Raw genomic sequence first — 12,360 nt, 5'->3', positions numbered from 1 at the left:
GCCCTGGGAGTCCCAAATTCCAAATGAGAATCTATATGTAAAAAAAAATACAACTCAAAACGTCCTGGGATAGGCCCAGCAGCAGACTAAAGACAGAGAGTAAGCTGAGAATTACTGAGATGAATTACCGAGTTTGACATAGTAAACATATACAAACCTTATGAACATGCATGATCTAACAGAAGTTTATTAGCATTTTAGGGGAGAAGAAAACAGAAAATTTATTTTAAAAATCAGTGGCCAAAACTCCAGTGATTTTGTGTAAAGCTAATAAAAAGGGAAGCAAACTTCAACAACCAAGATGGTCAATGAACTCCAAGACAATAGAGCAAACAGGCCCTACAGTGTGAGCTCACGGGCCAGAGGACCCAAGAGAAAGGGGTCCCAGTGAGGTGTTTAGAGATGGAAGCTCTGGGAGAGATTAAGGAATTCTGGCTCAGGAATTCACACCAGGATCTCAGTGTGAGGGCTGGGAATGGTCAAACCTGGCAGGAAAACCCATCGCTGGTTAGTCACAGTAAAGGTGAAAGGATGATGCTATAATGATGGTTTTGAGGACCATTTTAGGCTTCAGTCATTTTGGTTTGTTTTTCCGGGCAAGGTTTCTCTGTGACAGGAAATTCTAAATCCAAAAAGGAAGAAGGCTCAAGGTACCTTAAGGGGTAGGTATGTGTCATCTCTGCTTGATCTAAGAGCCCTGGGAAATGCTGAATGTGCTGTTATGGTGCTCCCAAGGGAGAATTCCAGAGGACCTTACCATGCACTATTGAGTGTAGACTGTGGGGAGTGAATGAAGTCCCTGGTGGCTGTATGTTGTTGACATGGACTTGTCAGGGGCCCCAGTGCCTCAGCCCCTGGTCTGAAGGGAGGCAAAGCCTCTGTCTGGCCTGATTGGGGCAGTGTTTGCATGAATGAAAACAAACAAACAAACAAAACACAAAAAAACAATGAAGCGAGAACTCCTCCCAGTCACACTAAGACTTGACTGCTGAAATTCCAAAAGAACACAGCATTGCTTGTAAGGACAAAAGGAATGACAGCAGGTGTCATCGCCAACAGAATAGGGGCAGAGGCTATATACACGCTAAAGGAAAACAAGTAGCAACCTAAGATTCTCCGTAAGTGAAAGCACCCTTCCAAGACAACAGTAAAATGAAGTAAAGTTCAATAGAAAAAAATTAAATGTTCTCTCTACAGGTGAGCCCTGTGACGTGAGCTTAGGTTAGTCAACTTGGTTTCCATGGAACCGTTTCACATGGCAGGCCTTTAGGAGATTCCTCAGGCTTCCGGGGAATGACACCGGAAGTCTCTTGAATCTACAGGAAAGAATGGGAGGCACTGGACAGACTCCAATAAACTGAAGATGCTGTGCTCCCTGCAGCCACTCAGGTAACAGCAAAGCTGAGTGCCTCTGGTTGCAGAACTCGGGAGGCAGACGAAGGGGGTCTCGAGAAGTTCAAAGTCAGCATGGTTTGCTTGGTGAGCCCAAGAAACACTACAACTGAACTAACAAGTATGGTTCATAACTGGAAAAAAAAAAAAAAGGCTAGAAAATACCAATTAAAATGAAATATGACAAAACGGAGGCAAAAAAAAAAAAACAAAAAACAAACAAAAAAACAACAAAAACAAAGGCAGGGAAAAAACAAACATACATATAAACAGATAACTGAGCTCAGCGGTGGCAATATTTTGGGTGTAAAGTACTAAACATACTGATTGTAACAGGACGACAGAACCCAGTCAACCACAGGCTAGGCAAGCACCCTGCCAACTGAATTACTCCTTATCCCCATGAATAACTTTGTTTTAAATAGGAGTCTCAAAATGTAGCCCAGTATGGCTTTAACCTTCTGATTTTCCTGCCTCTTCAGTGCTGGGATTACAGGGTGCCACCACGCCAGGCCGATATGAAAGCATTTCAATTCCATGTTTCAAAATACTGGCTTTTATTTACCATATATCAGCCTCTAGCCTTCGGTCACCTCCCTCCCCAGCTCGTTTTTTTTTTTTTGGGGGGTGGGGGTCCTTTTCACTTTCTTTTAATGTGAGCAGCACCTTAACATGGACAGGCAGTCAGGATTTATATAGCAAACCTTGTGACCTTTGATCCAGCTTTGAAGTAGGCATAATTCTTTACCTGCCCTCGTTCATTCGTCATGTGTCAAGTGACTCTGAGAGAAGGCAGCTGGAAGACCTTCGCTTTGTTGCACTTCTAGGCTCTTCACTGTGGGTTTTTCTGTTTCACTTACGGAGTAACTCATTGAGTGTATCTTTTCCTGTCTACAGCTGTGACTTTCCACACTTAGAGGCAAACCTGACTATGTAAGAATTTCCTACTCTCTGAAATGGCACCTGGGCTACCTCGCACCCTCCACTCACAGCCTTGGGGGCTTTAACAACAAAGGGACCTCACACTAAGTATCACTTTGTAAGAATGATTCTGTGGCTGTGACAAGGGGAAGGACCACAACCAACTCCCCTCTGGCCGAGCAGGCTTTGTAAGGAGATTTCTATCCTAACAGACTCCCCTTGTACATGGTTTTCAAACCTCCGACCTTGGGAAGTTCAATAAACTCAAAATCCTATCAAAGGCAGGGCCTTCTTGGTCATGTCATCCTTCAGGAAAAGGCTCTTAAAATGTGTCAAAGGTCACTTCTCGGCAACCGAGTGCTACCCTCGAGTGCAGAAGCCTTCCCTAACGGTACCACCAGTTAGACAGGTGAAAAGGGCTTGTACTGGCTACTTGGAAAGAGGTAAGCTATGACCAGTTGCTAGAAGCCTTTCCTTTAACACCCAGCCTGTCTGAAATATTTGGCAGCTTCCTATTGATGTAGGGATGAAGTGAACACTGACACCACAAGGCAGCTTGCCGTTCATCCCTAAGCAAAGAAGGAAAGGCAGGCTCCCCCTCCAGTCAAGAGTAAACATCACGCATCCTGTGTATTCATCCTGGCTTGTTGTCCACAGCTCTTCAAAGCACACCCCCCCCCCCCAGGTCACTCTGCCCTGCCCGTGTCCTGCTCATAGCAGAGCTGTATTCCTACTGGGTTCTAAGGACTTCCTACAAGAAAACGCTCTTCATTGCAATAACTTTTAAAGAAAATACTTTATTACATCATGAAAAAGGTATTCAACAACTAGATTCATACTTGCTTGAATCTTAAAAAAAAAAAACAAAACTGAGAGTTTATCCGTTAGACTGTATGTGGGCATCCTGATCCACATGGGAACAGAAAGATGCTAGCTAGGGCCTTCTACGTATTGCACAGTCTTAAAAAATAAAAAAAAAATAAAAATAAAAAAAAAACATCACAAAAAAGGAGTGGGGAGAAGATCACATGATATTGGGAACCATCTCACATTGTAAAAAAAATTCTACCAAGAAACATTTTAAAAAGAAAACCCTTTGTTTCTACAGTAGCTTTAGTCTGTAGTTCCTGGAATGACTGTATTCCATTGAAGACATCTTAGTAACAGGAAGCTTCGTTCGAGCAATCCCATGTGCAAATATTAATAGAAAAATATATAAAATAATGCATCTCTTGCTATCACCCCCGGCAATCAGGACCATACTTTGGAGAACTGTTTTAGCTGGAAAACGATTAAGCTGTGAGTTTGGCCTGGAGCTCCATCTCTGCCGCCCGTTTGAGAGCGACATCCACTAGAAGCTGGAATCCGCTAAAATCCTGGTTGAGGTCGGGCGGGGTTGGGGGAGGAGTGTTGAAAAGACCGCTCTGAGGGTTTGGACTCGGTCCAGATTTGCAAGCGTCCTCTGGGTACATGAGAGAGGTGTCTGTAAAGTTGCTGGCCGCTATTTGCTGTACATCTGTGCTCTGTCCCACACCGACCGGCTGGCAGAGAGAGAAAGGCCCATCTTTCAACGCAGTCACAGTGGTATGGCAGATCACTGATGGGCGAGCCAAAATGGATCCTGGGGAGGAAGGTTTGGGAGACGCTGGCCTCCCTAGGGTTGGGCTGGGTCCAGCTGAGCAATGAAACGGGCTCTCTTCTAGAGCTGGCATGAAGTTTTTGATACCACCCATTGCAGCTTCCATAGAGCTAGCTTCTGAAATCTTGGCCCCACGGCGGGAAATCGTGAACTGATTTGGATCTTTGCCATCCTTTCTCAGCATGTCAGGGAGGAGCCTGCGGCGGGCGTTGATGAACCAGTTACAGACCTGAAATCACACAGGGTCTGCTTCAACACTTTCTCAGTTCACTTGACAAACAGGTTCTGAAAACGGGTGCCTGACTTCAAGGAGGCATAAAAGGGCTTATGTGGGACTAAAGGAGGGAGGTCAGTGACAGAGCATTTGCCTACCATGTGAGGGGCCCAGCAATGACTTAAAAACAACAACAAAAAGCAGCAGCTTCCCTGGACTTACAAGCTATTGTATTAGGAGGCCCAAGAAGCCAGTCATAAGCACAAATTTGCTTTGGAGGTGGCATCATCCAGAAACCTTTCAGAAGCAAGGAAAAGGTACAGAATCCCGAATACCTGAGAATAACTTTAAGGAAGGTTCACCTTTAAGTCTGTTTCAACCTACTGCCTACTGCCCTAGCATTCAAGTTAATCAACTACAGGAAAGCCTTTCCTGTATAAAAGAGGCCACACCCCCAGTAACTGATCTCTCTCAGTTCAAATGACTGTGTCAACAGACACAACATGAATTACCTCACTGAGGTCTGTCCTTGTTTAAATATCAAACCAGTTTCCTGGGCAATAGAGTGAGGTTTAACCTCCTTTTCAATCGGCAGGGCATAGGTTCTTTTGGGCATTGAAGGAAATGCTTCCTGACAGATGAGTGTCAAGTGTTTCTGTCCTCTATAAATAGCCAATTATTAGCTTTTCACACTATAACGTTCACAATGAAAGATCCTGTTTCTCTCTCTCTCCTAGGTGACTAAGGACACACAGGAATGCTCTAAGATGTCTAATGATGAAGGAAAAAGTGTACATATAGGTTAGGGGGCAGAGCTTGAACCCTGGGTTGAGGTGAAATTCTGGCACTAACCTCTACTTCTCTCCTTACCTGTAGCGTGGACAGGTGGGTCTGCTGCGAGAGCAGCGCTTTCTCGTGCTCCGAGGGGTACGCGTTATATCTGTGCTCATACAGCCAGTCCCGCAGGATCTGGACTGACTCCTTGGGCAGGTTGCCCCTCCTCCTTCTCTTGCCTGAGGCTGCTGAAGAGGAAAGGTCCAGGGGAATGTCCATGCTGTCTTCATCCTCAGTTTCACTGCCGGATGCCGCAACAACGCCTGAGAAAGGACAAAGGCCCACTGTCACTCACTTTGTCAGCATCTGAAAGCTCATTCATTTGCTTAGACTATTCCGCGTCCTTGTGTTTTCTCAACTTCTGAATGTGAAGTTTTCAGTCTTGCTGTTGCAGGTTGGGATATAAGTTCCCTCTCTCTCTCTCTCTCTCTCTCCTTACAGGGAATGAGCTATTCCACCTGAGTCAGGAAGGATGCCAGGCAGTGTGGAAACATATCTCACAAGCTTGTCTTTGAGGCCTTTCTTCTTTCATGAAAGGCTTTCCATAAAAGCAAGCACTGTGCATTTTTATATACTTCAAGGTTTTCTTGGGTAGTCAATTAGATATGACCCGAGAACTCTACCCATCAGCCTTTAATTCTTACATGACAAAGAAAATTGAATATGCAGCCCACAAAGGAAGCTATTTTGGTGGTAAATACTTTAATCCTACCAGAAATGTTAAGAATTCACAAACCCTACAGAGTATTTAAATCAGAGTTCAGTGAAAATTCAGGCCAGCTTGACTTTTACAGACATCATTTTGAACTTTAGAACGGTTTAACTAACAAATGCTATTAACTCCTTTCAAATCTAAAAGTTGACAATATAAACTTTATAATCTGCGACTCAGTGTTTCTATTCATTTCAGGTGTATCTTTTTTTTTTTTTAGCTTTGTATAGCTTTTTATTCAGTCCTAATTGAGTGCCTTTACTGATCTAGGAAATGAAAACAATATTCTTCACATTGATACATCAACTCTATAAATTTTAAAGAATTTTTTTTTTTTTTTTTACAACCAGAACTTTGTTGACACATTTTTAGCTTTGGACTGCAGGGGGCAGAAGGTGCTAGAAGGCCTTCCTACAGGAAAAGCCCAAATCCAGCAAAGACAAAGTAAAAGCAGGTTCTAACAAAAGAGGCACATGATCTTGCAAATTCACTGTAGCTTAAGGCTTAACTGCCATAAATAAGCCACAAGAACCCTCCATTTTTAACTGCTATGTAACTGAACAATTCCTTCCTGAAGATGCACTTCATCTGTTTCAAGAAGAAAAAGTTTAAAGAAAGGGCACTTTTAAAACCGAAAGTGCTTTCATTGTACAGAATCTGAGAAACTTTAAAAGCCCCCTATTGAAATTTGGGGGGAAAACTATCAATTACCAAAAATCCTGATTATAAATGAGTTCCTGTTTCACATTTGCTTTAGTAACCAAAGAAATCTCGCTTTTAAACATGTCAGATTAGTGGGGTAACTAAGCGCATTTGAATAAAGCAATTTGCTTCAACTCCCAACTTCAGAAAAACCAGACATTCTTCAATGCTATTTATCCCCTTCCCTCTTTTCTTAAATGTAGGAGGGGCAAAGTGTGAAAATTTGCTCCTTGAACAGTTAATTCCCAACTGTAAAGTGGTAATAACAAAGTGATTGAAACAAAAAACCCCTAACGCCTGCCCTTTGATCTGCTCGCTGGAGTTTGACAAGAAGCTGATCTTTCAGCATAGGTTAGGGACACAAAGCAGGTTTCAGTTAAGCAACACCAAACTGCCAGCTCTGTTCATTTGAGGAAGAGAGAGAGAGAGAGAGAGAGAGAGACAGAGACGGAGAGAAGAAAAACCAAAGCCAGCCAGCCAGCCAGGCCCTGGACCTCTTCACTAGTGTTTCCAAAGCGTGCACAAAGGCTGAAGGAACAGGAAGTTGGGACTCGGCCTTGGGTGCGCCAGCTGATAGGTTCAGCTCTGCTAGCCCACGTTCGCTACTGTCAGGGCTATTTTCATTAAAACTCCCTCCCGATGAGGCTCGACTTGGAAAAACAAAGACTTTTTTCCTTGTTACTCATTTCCTACTGTAACAGAGCTTTTGAAAAGTTTCCCAGTTAGGACTTGTTTCCAATCGTCTCGCTTTGCTTACACTCTGAAAAAAAAAAAAAAATGCGGTTGGGGAGGGAGAGAGGTGGGTGTGGGACAGAATCACAAACATCTTACTCTATCCACACACAAGAAAATGCTGTTTAGAAAGCCACAAGATGGCCTGTGGATCCCATGGCTCTAAGAAGCAAATCTTGCTTCTTCACTTTCTTTTTCTGAAGCTATGAAACACCGAGGTTGGGGGTGGGGAGAGCTTGGGTTTTAAACAATATATTGGAGACTAGAAAAAGAAATGTGGGGAAAAGATCAAAGAAAAACCAAACCTAAAAAGTCTATTCCCTCCGACAAAAAAACTCTGGAAGTTAGTCTGGTTACCAAATCTACAGGTCACTGAAGGGACCCAGCCAGGCAGCTCAGCCCTGAACAGACTCAACAGGATTGGAGACCCCACGAGGACACTCTGGAGTATTCCTTGTAGATCCTTCTCCTAGCCCGTTCTGCGGACATTTTTGGAGCCCTTTCCGGCAGTCGGGGCTTTCTACGAGAACACTTTAGTTAGCCCATACCAGTCTCCGTTTTAAAGAAAACTGAAAGGATGTGCACTCTCCTAAGCCAGACAATAGGCAGGACAGGTTTAAGCAGTCCTGGCCCCAGGACAGGGAAGCTCGCCCTCCCCTCCCAGGTAGTCTCGGGCGGGGTGGGGGGGCGCCGAGGGGGGAGGCTGCGCTGCGGAGGCTCGCTGGAGAGGGAGGAGCCGGAGGAGAGAGCCGCTTTTGTTCTTCAGAGTTCTTGAGCCCCAACTGCAGCCCGCCTGCTAACTGTACGTACAAGTTAGCAACCGAGCTGGCCCTGGTCCCCAAGGAACTAGAAACGGGGCGGCGCAGCTCACATCCTCCACAGTCTGGCCCCTACCCGGACCATGTGCTGGGGACGCCTAAAAAGGGAAAGGAACCCGGACCGTCTCGGCACTCTCGGCTCTCCCCACGAGAGGCTCAGAAGTGGTCTCTGTAAAGTTTCCTCTCCAACACGTCACCATTCATTGTTTCCGTGAGTTGGGGGTTGACTTGCAGGACCCACGCGCTCTGGGCTGGGGACCGCTGATGTTTTCCCCAGGCCTCGCATCTGAGGAAGGGGACACCCAGGAGGTGCTACCTGAGTGGGAGGCTAGTATCAGCCCCCCCACCCCCCCGGAAACCCAGCTTTGCATTCCGTACTCTGGAACCACACAAAACCAAACTACCCTCATTTAGGTGCTATTGGAGCAGGACGCCTCGCAGGGGCCCAAGACCTGTCAGTCTCGGCAAGGGGTGGCACGGCTCTCGGAAAGACTGCCCAAGCCTTCCCCAGGGCCCAGTTGAACTGTCCCCAACTCTAAGCGTCCCCATTCTCTTCCCAGGGAGGAGATGGGCAAGGAGGCCAGCTCAACCCAGTACCCGAGGTCTTCATGAGTTCTGTGTCTCAGGGTCTCCCACGGAACTACATCCACACAACCCTGTAGGGAGCGGGGAGAAACCCCGCGGGGCGTGTGTTCGGCGGCCGCCGTAACCGTGTTCCGTTGGAACTGCAGTCGCGGTCTGGGTCTGAAAGAATGTGGAGTAACAAACTCGAGGAAGCTCCTGGGCATGCGCAGCAGCGCCCCCCTCTCGCCAGCTTCCCCAAGCGATTAACTTCTGTTTTGAACCACTCCACATAAATCACAACAGAAAAGCCAACTCCAGCCCACGGACTGAACACTCGAGGGACCTCCCAGCCAGGGACTCCAAAGTTAGCTTCAAAAGGGACTTCACAGTCTTTGACCTTTCGGGTTTCTTTTTTTTTTTTTCTTCCTCTCCTGTGTATTTTGTTTTTTAACCAGACTGACGGCAAGTTTTTGTTGTAAAGCTTGGTGGAAACAATGACAGCCTCGCTCTTTGCACTTACAACCAAGCCTGCTTGTCACACTTGGACACATCCTGACTGCACGGTGCCACCAGCCCACTGTCCTCAGCTCATCATGGGAAAACTTTCAGAAGCTGGTCGTTTAAAAAGTCCAGCTTTCCAAAGCTGTGCTCGCCCTCATAACGTATGATCACATTCCTTTGATAGTGAAAACCACCTCATCCCTTAGAAAACGGTGCCAGGATCCGGTGGGAGAGAGGGCACCCGGAACCACAAACTTTTAAGACAAAAGGTAAGGCGGCTGGAACGCGCCACGGACCCCCCACAGGGAAAAACGAGAGTGGGGGGCCCTCGGACACCCACCCCACGCCCCTGCCCCAGAAACGCCACTGGGAACCACGCGGCGGCTGGGCCGAGCGTGGGGTGTCAGGGAAGACAATGAAACTTAGAGGCGCACAAACAAGGCGCTGAGCGTGTTTCCTGACACCGTGCCAGCAGCGTGGCGAGGCGAAGTCTCCCAAAACAGCCCCTCGCGTTGTGTCTAGAAGGAAAAGAACACCCACTGCCCTTCGGGACACAGCCTCAACAAAGAGCGCGGCCGCAGCTCCAGCCGGGGGACCCCGCGCCGGAAAGTCCGCCAAGTCCGCGTCCCCGGAGCCGCCGCGGCCCGCACATGCCCCGCACCGCTGCCCGGCTGCTCGCCGCCCGCCGCAACCTTACCCTTCTTGCTTTTCATTCTGGAGCTGGCCTCCCAGCGAGAGGTGCCGCCGGGGTGTCGGGGCCAGCAGCCGGAGGGGCTGGGGCGGGCGACGGTCCTCCTTCACTGGCGCTCCGGCAACTTACGGGAGACTACTCCAGCCACTAGTTAAACAAGGTGCTCGGCCCCGGGCGCTGCCTCCTGGGTTGGAATTCAAGTGACACTTGGGCTTCCTCCAGCCGGGATCTTCTGGCAGCCAGCCGGGGGCTCTCCCTGGCCCAACTCTCTCCCCTCCCTCCTCGGCTCCTTTGTTTCCCGCTCCACTCCGCGCACCTCGGCGCTGTCAGAGTGAGAGAGCAGAGGGAAGGTACAGGAGGTCCTGCCTCCGCCCCCAGCCGCCCGCCCCATCCCCCGCCCGCCCCGCCGCTCCTCCGCCCCTCCCCCGCACCTTCCAGCTCCACAGCCCGGGACGGGGGCGACATCCCCGGCCCCTCGCCGGGGTGGCGGAGCCCTGGGACCCCACCAGGCCTGCCCGGCCACGGAGCGAGTCCGGTCGGCATGCCCAGCCCTCCGCGGCCACGCCGGCTTCTCCTTCGGGGCCTTTCCTCCTGGGGCCGGCGGAGAGTGCGTGTAGTTTGCAACAGATGGGGACAGGGCTAACTAAGCACGTCTCCCCCGGCCCCCCTGCGCCCTAGGGAAGACACCCCGACCCTTGTTTTTGACAGCTGCCCAAAGCCCCGCCGTCCCTGCTCCAGCCGCCAGAGGCAGCGGCTTCTGAGTCAAGGGGTGGGGCACCAGAGGAAAAGTATTCCGGACAAGAACCAACTTCTTCCAGAAGGCGCAGCTGCCATTGACACGCGGGCGGGCGCGGCGCACCCTCCTCCTCTCGGACTCTTCTTCCAACGAGGACAGTGGGGGGGGGGGGGACTAGACGTGGGCACCCTGGGCGAACGTCTGTTCCCCCTGGCTAAAGCTCCGAGTTCCGGATTGGATTGCAAGTTTCGAAATCCAACACGTTTCCGATAGACACTTGTCATGCTCACATGCTCTTTAAACGTCTCGGCTTGGGGGAGACGGCGCGTGTGCGCCCTGCTGTGACATCCCCCCGCCCCCATGCGCACCCCCGGGCTTTTCTAACCAGATGGGTGACCACGCCGGGCGGCCGGTACGTTTCGGTAAACAGTGTCCCACCAGGGAAGGACCCCCTAAGCCCTTAAGAATTTCAAACAGAAACTAGCCATTAAGTAAACACTCGTTCCTATTGGTTTATTTTGCGTAAGAGGGGCGCTCCGGGAGGAGTTCCACGAAGATGCCTCCTACCCCCCCTCCAACCCCGAAATACAAGCCAGATGCTGTTTTGGCCGACTTCAAGACGCGCATGCCCGTACTTTCTGGGTCTAGTTTTCACCTATGCCGGTTGTAAAAAGCAAACCAACTGTCACATGTCACGGAAGACTTTCCCCAATAACTTAAAAAAAAAAAAAAAAGAACCCGAAGGGGGAAAAAAAACGTAAATAAGGTGAGCGGCGACGTCAGCGCCGGTGTCTGCCTCCAGTTTCGACTCTGTGGCTGTTTTCTGGTTTTGTGACCTCGGTGGAGATCCGGCAGGAGGAGACAGACCGGTGAAAACAAGGTTAAAGCCGAGTCACACTTAAGGCGGCCACCGAGTGACCCGCTAGACTTTGGAGCCTGTTTACGGTTACGCTGGAAACGAAAGCAGCCTCCGCTGCCGCGCCCCCTTCCCCAAAGACAGCCCCTCCGGGAGCGCGCAAAATAATAACAATAAAAACCGGAGTTAAAGAAGCGTGGTGTGCTTCTTCCAAAAACAATCAACTGAAGGAGAAGCGTCACCGCAAGGAGGGAGGAGCCTCGAAACGACAACACCCCCCTCCCCAAATCCTGCGCTTCTGCCGAGGGCTCGGCCGGGGAGCACACGCGGAAGCCAGCGCGGGAGGCGGTCGTGGCGCGGGGTTCTGGGTGCACCCGCCGGCTGGCGAGCCCCTCCACCAACTGCCCGGGGCGCGGCGCCTCCCGGGACCCCTCGCCCAGGGGTTGACGTGGGGGGACTCGGGAGAGGAGGAGCCGGGCGGCGTGAGTGGCCAGAGCCTGCGGGTCCGGACGCCGCGGTGGCCGCCTGGACGCTTTGTTTGCTAACTTGGGGGGGACAGTGGCTTCGGGAGGGGTCCCCCGCTCCACGGAACCCGGCCTCGGGTCCGCTTAAACCCAACCCAGAGCAGCGCGAGGCCGAAACGTTCCTTCCCGGCGGTTACCCGCGGCCTCGCGGCGCCTCTCGCTAGGTACACAAAAGGTAGCTTTTGCTTTTGCTTTTTTTTTTTTTTTCTTTTCCTTTTCCTCCAAGTCGGCCTGGCTGATGAATGCGAATTCTCAGGCCACGGAGATGGAAAGCGGTTTTACGGTTTGAAGAAAACAAACTTTACAAGGGCAGGCAGGCGGGCGGGAGGGGGTGGGGTGGGGAGGGGGCAGGAGTGGGGGTGGGGATGGAGAGCAAGACGCTTCTCTCGGACTAGGAGGGGAGGGGGGGAAGGGAGGAGAAAAGAGGAAAAAAAAGAAAGAAAAAAAAAAAAAGAAAACTCACCGTGACGCGAAGGCCAGCCGGACCCCGCCAAGGCGCACCTCGGGCTCGTGTAAATCATCCC

General features: G+C 50.0%; 1 protein-coding gene across 3 annotated transcripts; it reads right to left on the bottom strand.

Moving 5' to 3' along the window:
- Window positions 1-3,090: 3,090 nt before the first annotated feature.
- On the bottom strand, window positions 3,091-12,320 carry Tgif1 (TGFB induced factor homeobox 1). 3 transcript variants are annotated; one of them, XM_021653416.2, is made up of 4 exons: window positions 10,152-10,501; window positions 9,727-10,043; window positions 5,037-5,263; window positions 3,091-4,181 (listed from the first exon to the last, which is right to left on the bottom strand). In XM_021653416.2, exons 2-4 carry the CDS (start codon window positions 9,740-9,742, stop codon window positions 3,606-3,608), a joined length of 819 nt encoding a protein of 272 aa, XP_021509091.1. In that variant the 5' UTR covers window positions 9,743-10,043; window positions 10,152-10,501; the 3' UTR covers window positions 3,091-3,605. The 3 variants fall into 3 exon arrangements, with proteins under 3 accessions (XP_021509091.1, XP_021509092.1, XP_060224141.1); XM_021653417.2 differs by having other exon boundaries at window positions 9,727-9,904; XM_060368158.1 differs by lacking the exons at window positions 9,727-10,043; window positions 10,152-10,501 and adding an exon at window positions 12,300-12,320.
- Between the last annotated feature and the right edge of the window lie 40 nt (window positions 12,321-12,360).

Source organism: Meriones unguiculatus, chromosome 15, assembly GCF_030254825.1.
Source record: "Meriones unguiculatus strain TT.TT164.6M chromosome 15, Bangor_MerUng_6.1, whole genome shotgun sequence".
Classification (NCBI taxonomy): Eukaryota; Metazoa; Chordata; class Mammalia; order Rodentia; family Muridae; genus Meriones; species Meriones unguiculatus.
The sequence above is the reverse complement of the archived record's forward strand: the minus strand, read 5'-3'. Positions and strand labels throughout refer to the sequence as shown.

What these genes read in the sequence shown, in the direction of transcription:
- Tgif1 (XM_021653416.2), bottom strand. An exon ending in CCCACCTGTCCACGCTACAG is followed by an intron (nt 4,182 to 5,036) that starts GTAAGGAGAGAA and finishes GTGTGATTTCAG; the next exon opens with GTCTGTAACTGGTTCATCAA.